The sequence below is a fragment of the Protopterus annectens genome, chromosome 5.part1, assembly GCF_019279795.1.
Source record: "Protopterus annectens isolate FY-2018-M chromosome 5.part1, PAN1.0, whole genome shotgun sequence".
NCBI lineage: Eukaryota > Metazoa > Chordata > Ceratodontiformes > Protopteridae > Protopterus > Protopterus annectens.
In genome coordinates, this window is record NC_056736.1 from 260,375,954 (window position 1) to 260,396,490 (window position 20,537).

The 20,537-nt window shown below is 42.8% G+C and overlaps 1 protein-coding gene across 1 annotated transcript in view; it reads right to left on the reverse strand.

The window, feature by feature from the left end:
- POGLUT1 (protein O-glucosyltransferase 1) overlaps positions 1–20,537 on the reverse strand; it is a 937,534-nt gene that overhangs the window by 750,290 nt on the left and 166,707 nt on the right. The window contains exon 3 of the mRNA XM_044072938.1: positions 18,697–18,840. Within this exon, the coding sequence (XP_043928873.1) occupies positions 18,697–18,840 (144 nt within the window). The remainder of the gene's footprint in view (positions 1–18,696; positions 18,841–20,537) is intronic.

Sequence of the window (20,537 nt, forward strand, 5' to 3'; positions counted from 1 at the left end):
GAAAAACACAGGAAGGTCAATTATTTTCTGAGCAGACTTTCGGAAGAAACGAAGGATTAGGCCTCAGAGCAACCCTGTCCTTATGAAAAACCAAGTATGGAGAACGAACACATATTGCCTGAAGTTCAGACACGTGTCTGGCTGAAGTAATAGCTACCAGAAAGAGTGTTTTCCAAGACAGAAACTTAATGGAGCAGGATGCTGCTGGTTCAAAGGGGGGCAGAATTAAGGAGGTTAGTACCAAATTAAGGTCCCAAGGAGGAGGGGGATCTCTCGCTAGAGGTCTAAGGAGAGTAGTCCCTCTTAAAAAAGCTTTACAGAGCTTATGAGGCATAATGTTTGAATTTGACAACCCAACATGAAAGTTAGAAATGGCCGCTAATTGAACCCTGATTGTGGCAGAAGCGGACCCGGAATGAAAAAGTTGTGCTAGGAATTCCAGAATTTCGTGGACTGGGGCTGAAAAGGGACATACGTTCCTAGCCTCTGCCCAACAAGAAAAACGTTTCCATTTACTAGTATAAGTTTTTCTAGTTGTGGACTTGTGAGAGGAGACAATAATCTCACGTACAGCCAGGGGAATGCTGGGAAGCCTGGCTAAGGATGGAAGTGGAGCAACCAAGCTGTGAGCTGGAGTGTTTGGAGGGATTGATGCAACCCACCTGATTGATGAATCAGTAGGTCTGGAATCGGATCCAGAGTCCAGGGCTGATCGAGAAGGTAATGGTGCAGGAACGGAAACCATATCTGTCGAGGCCAGTAGGGGGCAATGAAGATCATTTTGCAGCCCAACGATATTGCTTTCTGTATGAGTTTTGGAATCAGGGGAAATGGAGGACAGGCATAAAGAAGTCCCAGAGGCCAATCGTGGACTAGAGCGTCTCTGGGTGAGTGACCTGGAAGCGGAAGAAGGGAGAAGTAGTTGCTGCATTTGCTGTTGAAGGGGGTGGCAAAAAGATTGCAGCAAGGCTGTCCCCATTTGCGGAAGATAAGATCCGCAACTTCCTGATTCAGAGACCACTCGTGAGGCATGAGAATAGCTCTGCTGAGCCTGTCCGCTATGACGTTGGACCTACCATGGATGTGTGTCTCAATCAGAAAACATTGGGAGGAAATCGCCCACTGCCAGAGTCTGAGTGCTTCTCGACATAGGGGGTAGGACCTGGTTCCGCCCTGCTTGTTGATGTACCACACCACTGACATGCTGTCCGTTTGAATTGCAATGGTCCTAGAAGGAAGAGAGTCCTGAAGGGCTTGCAACGCTAGGAGCAGGGCTCTCATTTCTAGGACATTTATATGCAGATGGTACTCGTGAGGCTGCCAAGTGCCTTGGACTGTCCTGCCCTGATAATGCCCCCCCCCTATCAGGGAGGCGTCTGTGGTCACTGTGGCAACCGGAGGAGGCTGAATGAAGGGTCTGCTCTGAGTCACTAGTGTGGAGACCATCCACCAAGAAAGGTGCCTTTTGCATGCTTCTGTAATCATGATCATGTGAGACATGGGCAGCTGTTGGAAAGACCACTGTGTGAACAGAAGCCATTGAAGGATCCTCATGTGAAAGCGGGACAGTGGGTTTGGGATTAGAAGAATTGCAGCTGCCATGGAACCCAGAGTTTGAAGGACTAACCTGACTTGGATTCTTTTGCTCTGCATTAGAATTTGTACTTGCTGGTGAATTGTAGACACCCTTTCTGGCGGTAGCCTTGCGGACATGTACCTTGTTTCTAAGTCTGCTCCTATATAGGTGATAGATTGACAGGGCAACAAGGCAGATTTTTCGAAGTTTATTGTAATGCCTAGCTGACAGCAGGTTGTGATTGTGTAGTCCCTGGCTTGCAGAAGTTGATGCCTGGTAGTAGCAGAGAGGAGCCAGTCGTCTAGATATGGAAACACCTGGAATCCTCGACGTCTCAGGTGAGCCGTGACCGCTGCCATACATTTGGTGAACACTCTGAGAGCTGTGGTGAGAGCAAAGGGCAGAGCTCTGAACTGGTAATGACTGGCTCCCAGCCGGAAGCGAAGAAATCTCCTGGAGTGCCTGTCCATTTTGATATGGTAGTACGCATCCTGAAGATCTATCGAGCACATCCAATTGTCCTGACCCAGAAAGGGTAGAATGGACTGTAGCGTGACCATCCGAAACTTTGTTATTTGAACAGACCTGTTTAGTCTGCTGAGATCCAGAATTGGTCTCCAGTCCCGTCTTTTTTGGTACCAAAAAAGACCTTGAGTAAGTTCAGGATCCATGCTGGTCTTCCGGGACTTCTTGGGTGACCCTTTTTTCTAGCAGTTTTGAAACTTCTATTCCTGCTTGGTCCCTCAGATTGGGTGGAACATCTGGAAGGGATTTCCTTGACGGTAAGGGGGGTTGACAGAAGGGAATTTTGTAACCTCTGGATATAATGGACCGTACCCATCTGTCTTGCGTTAAATTTTGCCAGGCTTTTGGGTACAGTGAAAGTCTTCCCCCGACTGCCTCCAGAGGCGGGCAGTCGGGCAACCCTTCAGGGATGCTAAAAGGGCTTATCAGAGAAAGATTCTCTGTTGCCCTGGATCTGCGGATCCCCTCTGCCATGAGGGCGGCATCTGTTGTTATTGTTTCCCCCTCTGCCCCTGGAGGAAAAATCGCTACGTGTGTCAGGCGAGGCTCCCTGGGATTTTCGGAACCACATTTTACCACTCTTCTGACCCTTGGGGTATGGTCTAAAAGGAGTGGAAAAACAGACTCCCACGGCAGAGAGAGTCTTGCCTTTTTGTTCACACCAAGTCAAAGTGTCTTTCACCTGTGGTCCAAAAAGAAAGGAACCATCAAAGGGGGTGTTGGTGAATGATGCTCTAAAGGGTTCCGCAAAATTACACAGCCGGATCCATGCATGCCTCCTAAGGGCCACACCTGCACCTGCGGCTCTACTCGCACCATCGGCTGCATAGGAAATGAGCCTCATGGAGGAGTTGACTACAGAATTAAGCGTCGCCAGCTGGGAAACTACTTTAGCTTGAGCCCCCTCAGCTGATGGATCTTGAAGGGTATCTCTGAGCTCTTTAAGGAGATCCCTATGAAGCTGGGTAAAATGGCATAAGTAATTCAGTGACCTCATAGAAAAGGTCGCTGAAGCAAACATTCGCTTCCCGTATCTGTCCATGGTCCTAGACTCCTTGTTAGGAGGATAGACAGATGAAGAGGTCTCCGCTAACTCTTTTTTGGTGGCTGCTGCTACCACCATGGCATCAACAGGAACACCTTTGGTAAGGAACTGCTTATCATGGGGTGCTGTGATGAACTTGCCAGGTCTTCTTGGAGTTGGTCCCACTGCATCTGGAGCTGACCAAGCCTTTCGAGCCACCACTGACATAAGTGGATCGAAAGACAGAGAAACCCAGGAGGTGGAAGGTCGGGAACTGAACGCATCCAGGAATACAGACTCATCCTCGGTAGGGGCTAGGGGATTCCAGTTCCCCCTCTGCTTAAGCATTTCTAGGATGTCCGAGAAGGAAACCTCTTCAGAGGGGGATCTCGGGGACCCTTCCGAATCATCTAAGTCTGTATCAGAAGTGACAGACTCAGGGGAATCTATGTGCTTCCTCTTGCACTTCTTCTTACGAGGGGGCTCCTCTGAATGATCAGGGGAGGCCTCGGAAGAAGAGGAAACACCCAATGGGGTGCCCTGGAGCACCGGTTCCCCACGCTTGGGGTCTGGAGGAGGAGCAGAGGTTGGCACAGGCACTACAGGGGATGGAGCCGGTGGGGCCGATAGTAGAGCTGACTCAGTGGCCAGCACACTCCTCATGATATCGAAGGCATCCCTGCCATGATGCAGAGAAGTCTCCAGTTCCGAGGAAATTGGAATCCTTCTCCGCACCGAGGGAGATGGCTCCGAGGCTGATGTAGGAGCCGAGCTCACCTGCGCCGAAGCTCCGAGAGGGAGAACGGGGTCGGACAAGGGAGACAGAGTTACTGGAGCCGACGGTTCCACTACTCGAACCCCAACAAACTCTGGCTCCAAACTCAATGGAGTCGGAGGAGGAACATCAATAGAAGTGGATGGAGCCGACACCTGTTGAGGAGGGCTGAACAACATCTTGGCAAGTGCCTGCGACTTTAGCAATCTACTGACCACTCTCTCCACATCGTGATCCGACAGCCTAGAGGATCGAGAGGAGTGAGAAGATCTGTGACTGCGCTCGCTCTGAAGCAGGGGAGACAGAGGAGTCCAATGTATCAATTCCAAAGAAGGGGACCTCAGCCTCTTGTGGCTCCGCGAAGGCTCCGAAGATTCTGATAGAGCTGACAGGGAGATAGTCTTATTGGTGCCAGCCGGAACCGAAGTAGAAGGTAGAGTCTGAACCAAGGATGGCTCCAAACTTGGAGCAGACGGCTTGGTAGATTTAGGGGATTTCACAAGCTGAGAGGTCTTGGCCGGTGAATCCTGGGGCTTTAAAAGACCCCTAAGAATAAGCTTATTCTTACGCTCCTGCAGAACTCTTGGACTAAAGGCATGGCAGATAGAACAAGAGACCTGCAGGTGCACGGCGCCTAAACAATAGACGCAAGAAGTGTGCCCATCTGTCAGAGGCATTTTCTGACAGCATGAGTCACACTTCTTGAACCCAGACACTTTGGATTCCTTTGACATCCTGTAAAAAGGAAACAAGAAATACAACAATAGCTATCAAAGCAAAATACAGTCTACACAAAAACACACTATACTAGCAGACTAAAGCTAAAGGTTTTTAGATAGGAAAGCCACTAACTTAAACGGCTAGCCTATAAAAGAAGGAAAGCCTCTAACCTAAACGGCTAACCTGACAAGAAAAGGATAGGGGGGGGGACTCTCTAAGTTAAACGAGTTCTACAAGGAAGGGAAGGAAGCTACAATTACACACTAGCTAACACAAAAAAACAAGACTAAAAGTTAACAATAAACCCTGAAAAAGGACTATTTCTAGAGTAAGAAGGTTCTATAAAAAAACTTTATAAGAGCCTGAGCCAGAAAAAGGACACCTCGCAGCTGAAGCGGCAAACGTGATCTGGGTAGCTATCGCTAGGCATCATGGGATAAGGGGTAGCCTCGAGCCAGTAAACAGCTCTCGAGCTATAGAAGATGGCCGAGTCGGAGCCGAGGATCGGCTCCGATCCCAACCAGCAAGAACGAGGCGAGATAGACAACTTAACATTATTCCTTCAACTCATCCCCTCAATATCCTAACAAGTAAAATCAAGTTCTATCTGTTTGTCATATTCTTTTCTTGTTTGACAGAGTACAACCTAGCACAGATATTCTAAATAATTCCATATATCAGTCATATTTTCTTTTGTAAAAGAGACAACATAACCATTCTGAAAACTTCACTACATTATCTTTCCATACCCCATTGGGGGAATGATTGGTTTCATCCTTCTAACATTAAAAGCTATAAAATAACATTATTTCAATCGCTTATAACCCCAGGTGTGTCTTAAGTCTGCTATATTAGGTTCCAGGTGACCGGGCTTCCGAAAGGAAGCTAACTGGTTGTCATATGGGCCTAGGATTTCCTTAGGTTTAAGGACGGAATGGTAAGCCTTAAGAAATGGTATTCATTCCACAATCTTCCTTAATATAGTCCTATATGGAAGAAAGGAAACATATTTCCTCACTGACTTTTTCCATTTTCACCACAGGATCCGGTTTAATATACATAACCGTCCTTTTCAGTAGTTTTATAAATTCCTGCAACAAGTCTGTGATTGTACCATTACAAATGGTTTTCCATTCTCTTGCTAGAATGGATTTGGGAACATAAGCAAAGGGCAACCTAAGCTGATTATTCTAGTCAGTTCAACCTTCAACCTCTTCTACTGTTCCCAATACCAAAAAGTCTCATGTTCATAGACTCTTTTGACCAAACATCTTTCCAGAGCTTCTGACATTGCCTCCATCTAACTTGTGCTTCATGACATTTCCAAAGTACATGGATGGATCAAGCAGGCTCATTCTTGTTTTCACCTACAACATTTTATTAATGTTTTATGCCTTTTACATAATTTAAGCACCACTGATGTATGTCATACACATGCCGATCCCAAACAAAATGTCCACTGTCTTAGTGTGTGTGCATCCCATATTTGTTGCCATTGGACATCTTTTAAGTAAAGAGCTCCATCCATCTTTTTCTCACATTTGCTGCAGTCCAACTATGTCAGACTTCTTCAGTCCAGGTACAGTTCCACATACCCTTTGCTTCCTCCTTGGTTCTTACATACTGTACTACATTGTGGGTCTGTACTACAGTGGATGCAAGTGTATTAGTTGTATTTTTTGAATGTGACCTACTGACACAGTACTTAAATTGTTTATGAACAGGGGGCTAAAGCTCCTCCTTATTAATGAGCAGCTTCCTGTGGCAAGGGTACAGGGTTTGAATCTTTCCACCCTCATTTACCTTCTGTCTGACATTGAGTAAGTCACTTAACTAGACAGTGCACTGGAAAAATTGGGAATTTGGGGTAGCCTCCTTAATGGTCTCCAGGACTTATGCCTAGTAATAATGTACCCATTGTCATTGTTTGGGGTTGGGGTTGGTATAATGGCTAAGGTGCTTGCCTCACAGGCAACAAGGTACAGGGTTCGATTCTGACCTTTGAAAGGGAAACTGGCAAGGCTTAAAACTGCCTACAAGGGAAGCTAGCCTTGTAATTACCTATAAACCTACATACATATACAATACAATAGGAACTCTCTTCTGTTAGACTAGTTGAGTAAGGAGACTAGATGATCAACAGGCTGACTTAAATGTAATTGCTTGATGAATATACGGGTGATGGTGAGGTTAGTTTACAACACTATAGAGCCTTTATGGAATATAAGGAATGGTGACCTTGGTGAAAGCACTTATAACTCACCTGCTCCTCTGATAGATGCAACGGCCACCAAAATGACTGTTTCTAAAACAGGAATTTCAGGGGTACTGAGGATGCTGGATCAAGGGGTGCTTGTATCAGCTGTACCAGTGCAACCAAGACATCCTATGGAGTAAAACGTTTCTAATCAGAGGCCTCAAGAAAATAATTCTCCTAATGGAAGCTTTAAAAACCTTCAAAGACACTAGGGTGTGATATTCTTGACCTGCATGGTACATGACTTAATTCTAGAGTGGTTCACCCTAAGTTGTAGACCTCTGCAACAGCATGTGCAGGACTGGAATGGATTATATATCTTCTTGTTGCTGGATGCCACACTGTGAAATTTCTTCCACTTATGTTTGTAGGTTACCCTAATAAATGTCTTTTAACAGCAAGTGAGCATATCTACCACTTAGCAAGAGGTCAAGTGCTTACTGGGAATCAGTGAAAGGGAAAGACCATGCCGGGAGGTCAAGCCTTTAAGGTCTAGGTATCTTTTCCCTGAAAGGAAAGACAATAGGATTTTTAGCCATGTCAGTCACAAAGATGTCTATCAGATGTGCAAGGAGATGGGAAGCCACATACAAGTCAGCCAGTACATCACTTTTATGATCATCTTTGCGTGGGTCTGTTTACACTTTACGATACTTCAGGATAAATTTTATCATTAGGGAATATAACTCAATGTCGCCTCAGTCACCAGTGTGTCAGAGGATACCCGTTTTTGTTTTGTTTTTTTTTTTTTTGTTTTTTTTTAACAAGAAACATCTTTATTTACTATATTATCACTTATGGCACAGGCAAGCATACATTTATAGAAATGAAAATAAACCATATGGATGTATTTTCAGTTTTAAACATTACACATTACATATAATCTTCTATATAGTAAGGCAGGCACTGGGTGGCAGTGAAGAGTTACCAAATAGCTGGGTAACTACAGCAGAGCTAGTAAGGGAGACGGCTAGAAAGGTGTTTGGTATCACATCTGGACAGAGGAAGGACGACAAGGAGACATGGTGGTGGAATGAGGAAGTACAGGAGAGTATACAGAGAAAGAGGTTGGCAAAGAAGAAGTGGGATTGTCAGAGAGATGAAGAAAGTAGACAGGAGTATAAGGAGATGAGGTACATGGCAAAGAGAGAGGTGGCCAAGGCTAAGGATAAGGCATATGAAGAGTTGTATGAAAGGTTGGACACTAAGGAGGGAGAAAAGAACCTGTACCGATTGGCTAGACAGAGACTGAGCTAGGAAATATGTGCAGCAGGTAAAGGTGATAAAGGATAATGAGAGAAACATACTCACAAGCAAGGAGAGTGTGTTGAGGAGATGGAAAGAGTACTTTGAGGGGTTGATGAATGAAGAGAATGAGAGGGAGAGAAGGTTGGATGATGTAGGGATAGTGAATCATGAAGTACAATGGATTAGCAAGGAGGAAGTAAGGATAGCTATGAAAAGAATGAAGAATGGAAAGGCTGTTGGCCCAGATGACATACCTGTGGAAGCATGGAGGTGTTTAGGTGAAATGGCAGTGGAGTTTTTAACCAGATTGTTTAATGAAATCTTGGAAAGTGAGAGGATGCCTGAGGAATGGAGAAAAAGTGTTTTGGTACCGATTTTTAAGAATAAGGGTGATGTGCAGAGCTGTAGTAACTACAGAGGGATTAAATTGATCAGTCACAGCATGAAGTTATGGGAAAGAGTAGGGGAACCAAGGTTAAGAAGGGACGTGATGATTAGTGATCAGCAGTATGGTTTCATGCCAGGAAAGAAGTACAGAGAATGTCAGAAGGAGTTGCATTGTGTTTTTGTAGACTTAGAGAAAGCATATGACAGGGTGCCTAGAGAGGAGTTGTGGTATTGTATGAGGAAGTCAGGAGTGTCAGAAAGGTATGTAAGAGTGGTACAGGATATGTACGAAGGTAGTGTGACAGCGGTGAGGTCTGCGGTGGGAATGACAGATGTGTTTAAGGTGGAGGTGGGGTTACATCAAGGATCAGCTCTGAGCCCTTTCTTATTTGCAATGGTGATGGACAGGTTGACAGACGAGATCAGACAGTAGTCCCCATGGACTATGATGTTTGCAGATGACATTGTGATCTGTAGTGAGAGTAGGGAACAGGTGGAGGAGACCCTGGAGAGATGGAGATATGCTCTAGAGAGAAGAGGAATGAAGGTCAGCAGGACTAAGACAGAATATATGTGTGTGAATGAGAGGGAGGAAAGAGGAATGATGAGGATGCAAGGAGTAGAGGTGGCAAAGGTAGATGAGTTTAAATACTTGGGGTCAATAGTTCAGAGTAACAGTGAGTGTGGAAGAGAGGTGAAGAAGAGAGTACAGGCAGGATGGAGTGGGTGGAGAAGAGTGTCAGGAGTGATTTGCGACAGACGAGTACCTGTAAGAGTGAAAGGGAAGGTCTACAAGAGGGTAGTGAGACCAGCTATGTTATATGGATTGGAGACAGTGGCAATGACAAAAAGGCAGGAGTTTGAGCTGGATGTGGCAGAATTAAAGATGTTAAGATTTGCACTGGGTGTGACGAGGGTGGACAGGATTAGGAATAAGTATATTAGAGGGTCAGCCCAGGTTGGAAGGTTTGGAGACAAAGCCAGAGAGGCACGATTACGTTGGTTTGGACATGTGCTGAGGAGGGATGCTGAGTATATTGGGAAAAGATGCTAAGGATGAAGCTACCAGGTAACAGGAAAAGAGGAAGGCCTAAGATAAGGTTTATGGATGTGGTGAGAGAGGACATGCAGGTGGTTGGTGTGACAGAGCAAGATGCAGAGGACAGGAAGAAATGGAAACAGGTGATCTGCTGTGGTGACCCCTAACGGGAACAGCCGAAAGAAGATGATGATGATGATGATAGTCATTTTTAATTGGACATTGCATAGCTCACTCAATTCCTGCCTTCCCTTAAGCCTCTTCCTCCTCCAAAGCATTATTTTGCATGTATTGTTGTAACAATTTCCTTTTTTTTTTCTATGTAATTTGCCCCTACAATTTTCTAAAGATCCCACTTCCAGTTCTTTTATCTGTTCCTATATTCACTACTTCTTTGTTTTCCATTTTCCAATAATGGCTTTTTTGGCAGCCACCAGAATCTCAGTTTGGCCTTACTATGTCTAGGCAATTATCTGTCTCACAAATAAAAAGAAAATTCCTTAGTTACACCAACTTGCTCACCCACTATTTCTGACAGAGTATGTTCCCAATTACTTCTTTCTTCCCCATCACACCTCCAACACTGCAATCTACCCAAGGAAAAAATATTTGAACTCTGCTTGGAAACACTTCCAAGCAAAAATTCTAATTCTAGTCTTTGAACCAATTTGGGAGCCATACATATATCCTCCCATTGGTTCTTCGTGAATTGCTTATCCAATCTTTTCTAATCTCCTCTGATTGATTCCTATAATTATCGTACAATATTTTATATGCCCTACTAATTATCCCTGTTTTAACAGCAGCTTTTCTTCCAGATTCTACTAAAAACTCTACAAGTGCTGTATACTCTGATATGGAGCCTTGACAGGGAAGGCAGTCTCTAGCCTGCAGTCCAAATAATTTCTTGACCTCTTCCCATTCTATTGCATTTACCTCTCTAATTATTTGCTTCCAATACCTTGGCCCATTTGCCAGTTTTCTCCAGTACATTCCAGCCCCCTCCTACCTATTCTCTGTACCCCTAATTGCAGTCATACCTATGGGCAGAATTTCCTTTCTCCATTCCAGTGTTGGCTTAGTTCTTAGAAAAAATTCTACTACTTCATGAATACATTAGTCTGTATAGTTATGATTTTTCTCCTTAAGGATCTCATCAAAAGTCACAGTCTTTCCTTATGTCTTGAGCCCACCCCCCACTCCATTTTATCATCATTCCTTTCCACTTTGAATTATAGCTTTCTGCTTGTACTACATATAGGAAGCCTTAACTGTGTAGCTCTGAAATACCCCTTCAAATCTGGTAATCCCAAACCACCTTAGTCTAGCACAAAGATCAGTTTATCCCACTTGACTTTTGCCCTTTTCCTCTCCCAGACAAAATCCTACAACCCTTTATTAACTGCTATCCAAAACTTCTCCTCTGGTTGATAAAAATTTGCCCTACCTGTGCATAAAACTAAAGGGACTAAAAACATTTTCACTGCTTGTATTTTGCTATCCATACCCATAAAACACAGCTTCCAGTTTCTCAGTGTTTGTATTATCATTTGTTTAGTCTCTTCCCATGTATCCTTAGCTACCATAACAGAATCCTTTTTTAAAACAGTGCTCCGAAGTACTTCATTTTATCATGTCCCCACAGTCAAGGGTATTGCTGAAACAATTCATATGTGGGTACACAGTTTAAAGCTACTGCATTTGTTTTATTTTCATTAATTTTGTATCCCAAAAAGACTTGAAACTGTCTCAGAATGTTCCACAACACATTGAAATGTCCTTTTCTGGTTTTACTGGGTACAAAATTATATCATCTGTAAATAAAGTCATCTTAGGGCAATTCCTGTGGAGGCCGCATGACATGCCAGTAAGAAAGAAGAAGGAGGACACTGTGCTGGTTGACGTGAAAATTTGTACAGCAGTGTACCCTTCCTTTACATCATCAACTTGCCACAATTAACTATTCAAATCATTGCAATATGCAGTGGCTAATGTGATGGCCAGTGAGCTGTCCATGTCTGGAAATGTGTGTTGCTGTCAGGAATCTGGGATGCTGAATGGACCACCACCATAGCCTTACAGCTTCCCTTAGCAGTTGATACATGAGAGTACCCTTTGCTTGCTGAGGTAGCACAGTATCACCTGACTGTCTCACAGAGCTGCTACGACAACCAATGGCAAAAGTCTCCTGAAAGACATGTAGTGTCAAGAGGACTACTCTCACTTCCAGGGAATTTATATGCAAGCCAGATTCCTTCTTAGACAAGGTGCCCTCTACTACTGGCACAGTGCAATATCCAGTCAGTCTAAGGCACAAACATAAGTTTGCCCCTGCTGCCTGTAGACCATCAGCCCTCTCCCAGACAATCAGCCCATTCGTACTGCATCACTGAAGCAAGGGTCAACAAGGAAGGTTCATCATTTAGACAGCCATCAGGGGTGGTTTGACGGTTTTTACATAAGCACTATGTTCCCCAGTGATCCCTGTCTCACAGAGCTGAAGAGGGATATGCAATGGGTTGTCCATGCCGGTTACCCCTTAACTCTAATAAGGGATGTTGCCAGTAAGCAGCTCCACCCCCTTCTCTCAATTATGAAAAGTGGTTTTCCCAGTCACTACTAGAGAAACTGAACTTATTATGTTCATTGAGATGCCACTACCACCACTTTCCCAGGACAGGCAAGCAGGCCTGGCCTCACCCTTTCACTTCTCTCCTTCCTTGCATGGCTTCCCCAGTGCCAGGGCTACTTAATGAACTCTGATCACCTGGGTCAAAATAAGGGCTCCATCCTTCTGCATTTCAGAGCCAGGCAAGGCAAAAGCACAAGTTATCACTGTGCGACCCTGATATTTGGTAGGGTGAATGGCCATCACATCAGAAGAACGGCTGGTGATTTCCACCATGACAAATGAGTTCCACATAGCTCTATCACCCTGACTAGCTGTTCTGGGAGGGTATCGGTAAAATGAGACTATCGTATGGCATGTGGCACCACATAAATGACTGATGTCATGAGACCTAGGGCACACAGGCACACTTGTACTGTAGGATGAGGGCTGAGGCACTCGGAGCAGAGTGTACATTGCTTGAAGAATATCTTTAAATTATTTCTAAAGACAAATGTGTATGAAATGGTGTCAACTGAACAACCTATGAAGGTAACCTACTGAGAAAGAGTAAGTTGAGATTTTCTGGTATCTGCCAGCATTCCTACAGAAAGCAGTAAACAGTAGCAAGGAATCAGGATGTTTCTATAACAGGTGTCTTACTGGCACAGCTAGAAGTCAGTCACCTATGAAATGAAAATCTTAGATTTGCATAGCTTTAAGTGCACTGACACACTGGTATATGGCAGACATACATTTTACAAAAATCCTGAGGGCTTCAGTGACTGTGAATGAAAGCTTCAGACTGGTAAAAAGTCTGTCTCAAAGGCAAAAACAAAAGGAATCTCCTCAACTTTCTATTTATCTTAGCGCACTAATAAGACATCATTAAGATCCAAGGAGCACATTCAATCTTCACTTGACAGACTTGGAAGGACTGAGTGAAGTGTGACCAAATGTAAGTATGCCTTTTTTTGTCCTCCTTGGGACATCATATTACCAGCTGGGTCCCCCAGTGACCCATGTTCACAGTGGGTCTACCAGCTTGTCTCTTATCCCCCTGGATGAGAATCCTATGGGCATCCTGGGGGCTCAGCCATCTCCACTTCTGTCATGGTGGAGTTTCTTTATTTGCCCTACACACTTCCCTGCCTGTCTGCCTCCTATGCTTGTTGTTTATGTTTGAGGGCAACTCTACTCTTTGAACCATGTTCCACTATGGGAGCATCAGCAATGAATGCCCTCCTACCTAGGACAGGCATGCCTATTCTTCCCTGGCACTCAGTGGCCAGAGCTGCTAATCAAACCCTGGTCGACTAGACTGTAGGTAGGGCTTTATTCATCTATGCTACTGGAGTTGCCACCAATGAAAGGACTTCTTGGCAGTGCATATGTTTGGAATGGGGAGGTAAAGGATAAGTCTGAAGTCCCGGGTCTTGTTTGGTACTGAGAAAGCACCTGGAGTTGTTGTTCTTTTACACAAGGTGCTTTTGCACCTCCTTCCTTGTTAATTACTTCTGATGGGGTTGACTTGAAATGATGTGACAAAACTGTAAGAAATAACGTACCTTGTTGGACCAGCTACCTGATCTACCTGTCTTTGGTGATTTCATGCACTGGGATAGGCACAATGAGATTCTTCTGAGAAAGAAACAGTCAGCTGGTAAGTCAAGAGTACTGTGATCCTACCAGACACTATCCATGTCCTTCTCAGAACCACCTTCCATCTTGGCTTCTGACAAAGTAACCTTGCTGAAAGGAGTTGGAAGAGGTCTTCTTCCTTCCAGAAGTTTGCTGTTGCTGCTTACACTGCAGGCTGCATCAAAACCAAGGCCAACACCAACTCCTCTGCATCCTAAAAGAGGTGCACTAAAGGGGATGAAATCTAAACCATGCAACTGAAAGTGTTTGTTCTTCTCTCCTAAATCTTTTTTGGCTACTCATCAATTTTAAAACCCTAGGGTATGATTATAGCTATCACCTTGAAATCCTCAGCAAAAGTACTAAGGACAATCAGAAGTGACAGAGAATAGTGATGCCAACTCCTGCCATACACACACATTGCATGTTTTGTGGTTGTATAAGCTTTTCAGACTATAATGTTATCAGTGGTGGATATCATAGCTTCCTGGACCTTAATTTGTTCCTTTACTGACCCGCAAAGGCTTATCTTATCTGACAGCTTGTTAAAAATGCAGCCTGTGGGTCATACAGTTTGTTGTCTCAAATCAATCCACTGCTTAAGACACCTTCTTCAGAGAATGGACCATTGCTGCCTAAGGCATGAAATTTCTCTTCTCTGCTGCTGACTACAGTCTGACTTAAATGTCTCCACCAAGATGGTTTGCTCTTTAGAGATCAAAACACTGTACAAGTTCGCTTTGAAACCAGGGCCTTGTGCCTGTGTGTGTACATGCTGCATGGTGATACTCTACAGGTTAACCACTACAAGTGGGACCACCCAGATGACTGCCAGATCATCTTGCAGCCTTCTTGCAGTGTTTACTATGGGGAAGAGATAGGCTCTGTGCCCCAAACAACCCAAATGTTTAGTCATTTGGTGGAGATTCTGGAGAATCCCTACTTTCATTTTCACTGGAAGTTCTCCACTGGGTGATTGCTGTCCTCTTACGTATACCTTAATCTCTTAAGTCACCTACAAGGTCTTGTAGTGAATTCTTGTCTGAGGTCTCCACAATATTTTTAGCTATAGCATTGCCTATACTTTGTGCTGTTACTTGACTAAACTTTAAAGGTGGAAAAAATGCTCTGATTTGCCAAATGATTCATCTGATGCTAGCTGCCAGGGTGGCAAGATTGATGCTTACAATGCAGCTGACTTGCATGGGGGCCTCAAAATAAACTATACCCAGGATGTATCAAAAAATTTGGATGTATGCAGTAGAAATAACCATTACCTTTGTGACACTGTTACTATGGTGGTCTGAGGTGGGAAGAATGAAATACAAGACAGTCAAGCCTGGTTATAGATGGCTAAGAAGAAACAGAATAAGAAGAAATGAAATGCCCTGATGGTTCTGATGTAGTCTAAGCTGGTGCCTGGTAAATCAGATCTACCAATATCAGATAAATTAATGAGTAAATACTACAGACTACTAAAGGAGTCTGATTTTCTAACTGTCTGATGGTAGATGAGTTATCACAGCAAAATACTTGTGGGACTGGCAGCGATAGCATCGATGTCTATGGGGTTGTTAGCAGACGCAACAATGTCTGCTGGACTGATGAAGGTAGCAGAGAAGTCTGTGAGCCCAGCATTGATACCACACATTAAACATCAATGTCTGCTGGACTGAAGGAGCTAGCAGAAATGTTTGAGCCCAGCAGTGACACCAAATGTTTATGAAAAAGCAACTTAAAAACATAAAATAATCAAGGCTTTTCTACTGTCCGACATCCTACATTAACAATCTTCGTGCTACTTTACATAAATCCCTGCACTTTCTAATCCTGCCTATTTTAAGCTGGTAAGTCGCCAAGTTAAAAAAAATCCAAACCAAGGAAGGTCTGGACGACATAAGGAGCTATGGATGTTAAATGGAGTATATAAAAAAGGCACTGCATGATTGGATGAGTTAACCAAACTACAGTGTATGCAGACTTTTATTCTGAAAGGTACAAGAAGATATGGTACATAAAGGAGAGATTGGCACCTGCTCAGCACAGTTCTGGGTAATTAAAAGATAAAGGCATTAATTCCAGCCTCATTATAGTTTCTTCCAGTTATTTCAAGTTTATAACATTTGTGACGTCTGGCTAATATCCCATCAGACTGCCACCAATAAATGTAATGTCCAGCTAATATCTTACAGGATTATCACCAGTTAAATGTGACATCTAGCCAATACCCCCTCTGGACTGCCAACAATTAATATGATGTCCCTTACTATCCTGGTCAGTTACTAGGAGCTTCAATCCTCACTACTGACTCCAATGTGAGACTGTCACTTAAACAAGAGTAATATTTCACAACTTTCCCCAAAAAGCACAACAGGAACATGCTCAATAATCTGGGACTAGACTGTATACCTCTGTCCACCCCTAATGTAACGCCTTATTACACAATGTGTCCCAGTTTTAAGACCTCTATGATACACTCGTAAATTTCATCTCACACATCCAAACACTTTTGGGAAAGCCTGGCACAGATTTCCAGCTGTGTCCCTTCCCCAAAATAATATGGTAATGCTGCCACCAATCAGGGTGTCTTCATGCACTTCTAACGGGGTGTCCAACTATGAAAATTAAATATCAAAATAAATTATAGCTATGACCAGAGCAGCCAGGTCTTCGAGGGAACCTGGGGAATATCAAACAGGTATAAGTACTCTCTAATCTCTGAAGAACACACTGATTTCCAGCTATGATGTACAGCAATGAAAAACATTTAATCCTAAATAAAATAATGACAAGAATGTAAATCAATAACTTACAATAAACACCAGAATTCAATCACCAGAAATGTAAAATTAAACTGGAATAGAAGTCTATTTTTCTACGGAAAAACGCTATCTGAATAACTAAACTTTCCTAATCTAACTGGAGAATACTGTCTCTGATCTAATCTATAACATAACAGCAAGGCAAAGGCAGGCTTACAGTTTTTTTGGTGAGTTCTCTTTTCTTTGGGTATCACTACACAGCATTGTAACTGACTGCAACTCTTCATAAACTGTTCAGCACTTCAATTGCACAGCTCTCGACTAACTGCACAGCACTTGACCAATTGACTGCAACTCTTCACAAACTGTTCAGTACTTCAACTGCACAGCACTGGACCAACTGCACAGTACTTGACCAACTGCACAGCTTAACAGTCTCAAATGTCTTATTTTCTAAAAATAACAGTCAGCTGTTTAAAAAGTTCTTTTTCCTGTCAATCAGCTGTTCAAATAATCACCTACCAACCAGGAACATTCTAATGACATTACCCACTGTTCAGCTGATTCTCCACAGTCTGTACTTTAAAATCTCCCTCTCCAACATGCACAATTAGAAATGTATCAAAACACTGACAGATTCTTTAAACAGTCTGCATAAACAGGGAGATACTCAACATTTTAAAAACTCACTTACATTTTCACAATTACTTTCACAATTAGAGATCTGCGGTGGTGCAGCGGTAGCGTTGTTGCCTCACAGCAAGAGGTTCTCCCATTCAATTCTCGGCTGGAGTGCAGTGACTACCTCCTGTGTGGAGTCTGCATGTCCTTCCCGCGGTCGAGTGGCTTTCCGAAAGACATGCGTGAATGGGCGTGCCTTCATTGAAGGTTGGGCATCGAGCTGGCAACTCGGCACCTTAAAAATCTACTGCCAATCATTAGCGGAACGGAGTTCCGCTGTGGGGACCCCTAAGCGGGATAAGCCGAAAGACAAACAACTTACATTTTCACAATTAGACATGCTGGCATACAATACAAGTAAATCTGAGAATATACACAGATCTCCTGCCAGACATGCTAACACAGATGAGTGTTTTCATTTTCTTCATAGCAGTATTCGACAGTCCTTCAATTCTTACAATAAGACATGGTTATAATAGAGTTAGGCACTGATTGAGGATTGGAAAAATTTATCTTGAAGCAGAAATTCTAAAGGCCTGTAAGGACTTAAGCAAAGTATGTTTGGAGGGTCTTTACCCACTCCTCCTTTGGCTCAGGTCATTAAAAATCAATGCAAATTATGCATGTGTGTGTTTTGCTTATCAGTAGTAGGTAGATGTTTCTCACAGGCATACTTTGAGAGGAAGTCATTTTGTGAAATGGGCTTAAACATAAATTCTAATAGAAAGAAGAACAAAAGTTAATCCAAACCCAAAAATCGCTAAACAGTGTGATGCCCAACATTAAAAGACTACTAGTTACAATTCTGAAGACATTTTGGAGCTAGAATTTACCCACAAAAGATAGAATGCAATGTGAGTTTGTTTTGTCTCACATATTTATGGTAGGAAAGAAATGGAGATGGATGGGAGAAATGTGAGCACTTAAAGTAAAAGAAATGGATTAGCAATCTGAGAAGTTTTACTGTCTGAATTATCTCAGCTTTGGACCTGAGCCCTAACAGCTGCATAGACAAACCACTTCTTTAACAGATTAAGTCATTCTGAAAATCCACTTAACATACTGCGATTGATGTAGAGCTTCTTAATACGTTACATTCAGTATACCATATACTGCGATTGATGTAGAGCTTCTTAATACTTTACATTCAGTATACCATATACCTGTATTTTTGTAAATGTCAACAGTCACATGTGCTAAAATAATGCATCATAAAACATAAAACTATTATTGCAAAAGTTTAGGAAATTCTTAAAAATGTCCAGTTTCCATTGATACATATGGAAAAGAAAAAGGTCAGAAATAAATTTTATTTTGCTGTCAAAGCACTGCAAAATTACTGAACACTTCTACAATGATTAATGTAACAGTTTACACTAAAAACAGCATGCCTTACATTTAGTAAAAGACAGACTATAAGTGCTGCATAGTTTTGTGCACAATTATCTCATACCTAGCAGGGAACATGCACTCATCCTCACGATATAGCTTATTTCTGATGATTTGGTAGTGTGTTCCAATCTCCCGTTTGACCGTCTCCAAAAGCAGCTGACTGGATATCCCTCCTTGGAAAGGCAAAAGATCTTCCTCCCACACACTGCAAAAGTTAAGTTAGGAATTATGAGATAGGATATCCATGCAAAACGGGTCTATATCATATGAACGAATCGCACAAATTGCGAACGTTCATAATATCAAACATACCAGACCTCGAACTTCCTATTGTGTGGGGCTGTGCCCCCCACACCCCCCGCTAAATATATATTCCAACTCCGAGATCGCACTACAGTGAGGAAAGGGCAAATATTCCATTCTTCATTGTAGCACGATCTTAGAAAAAGCACTTCAAGGTCTGGTACGTTCGATATTATGAGCATTCACAATTTGTGCAATTCGCTCATATGATATAGACCCATGCAAAACAACTATATTCCGTTTTAGATCCATCAAAGATAGACTTTAATCATTACATGTCAGAAATATTTCAAATCACCTGTAAACATTTCAAAATATACAATTAACGTGATATGAACTACACAGTGTCAAGTGCTATAGTTGAAAAAATTATGGGAAAGTACAGTTGTATAAGCTGAAATTACCATAACAGTGGATGTTTGAACGATCACTACTGCAGTAGCCTTAGCTGTATGGGTAATATATCCTGCCAATGATATAACAGCCGGTCAGCTTCCAAAGCTTCAGGGCACCTTCCACATGCCCAAACTGTCAGGTAGCTGAAGCTGAGCTGACTAAAAGACAAGCTTGGCTGTGAAGCCCTTCAGAGCCTTCCTGCCAGCAGAGACAAAGAGGCTGAGCCTTGATAGGACAACTTTGGGAACAAAAAATAAATGTTCACACCCTGGCATAAAAAGCACACCAAAAACAAGTGAAATGGAGGGAGGGAGCGGTTACTGCAGCAGTGATCATTAGAATATCTAATGTTATGGCAAGTTCAACTTACACAACTCTACTACGTTCATCACATTGATCACTGCTATAGTAGCCTTAGATATATGGGTAGATTATCTTAGCTAAACTACATTTAGGAGGTGGAAGGAGAAGAGTCCATTAGCCCCTGGAGAATGGTCCTAGCAAAGCTTGATCTGGATCTACAGAAAGAATCACGGTTAAAGTGCTTTGTAAAAGTATGTACAGAGGAGCAAGTAGTAGCTTCTAGAATACTTCTAGAATTTAACCCTTTCCAAAAAGCCATAGAAAACATCAAGGCCCTCGTAGAGTGGGCCTTGACTTTGCCTGGAATAGTTTTGTTATGGTAAGTATAACAAAAGATAATAGCCTTAGACAACAATTTGGAAATAGTCCGTTTTGACACAGGTTGTCCATTCTTACTTTCACAAGAAATTAACACTTGATCCTGAGATCTGAAAGATTTGTTTCTGTCAAGATAGTACCAGAGTGCCTGTGGACATCCAAGGTGTGCAGTATATTTTAGGTTCAAGAAAGAAAACAGGAAGCTGGATAGTTTTGCTTAAAGTAAACTCAGATACTACTTTAAGCAAAAAGAAGGATTAGTTCTCAGAAACTTTGTCATTAAGGAAAATGCGATAGGATTGACTCACCACAAGAGTTTGCAACTCAGATACCCTTCTTTCAGAGAGCAATCAGTAAAACTGTTTTCCATGATAAGAACCTCATGTCAGCCAGATTAGCTGGTTCAAATGGAACAAGTGTCAGCTTCTCTATAACAAAATTAAGATCCCAAGGAGGGGACACCCTTTTTCTTGGCAGCCTTTCAAACCCCTTTCAAAAACATTTTGACATGAGACTGTATTG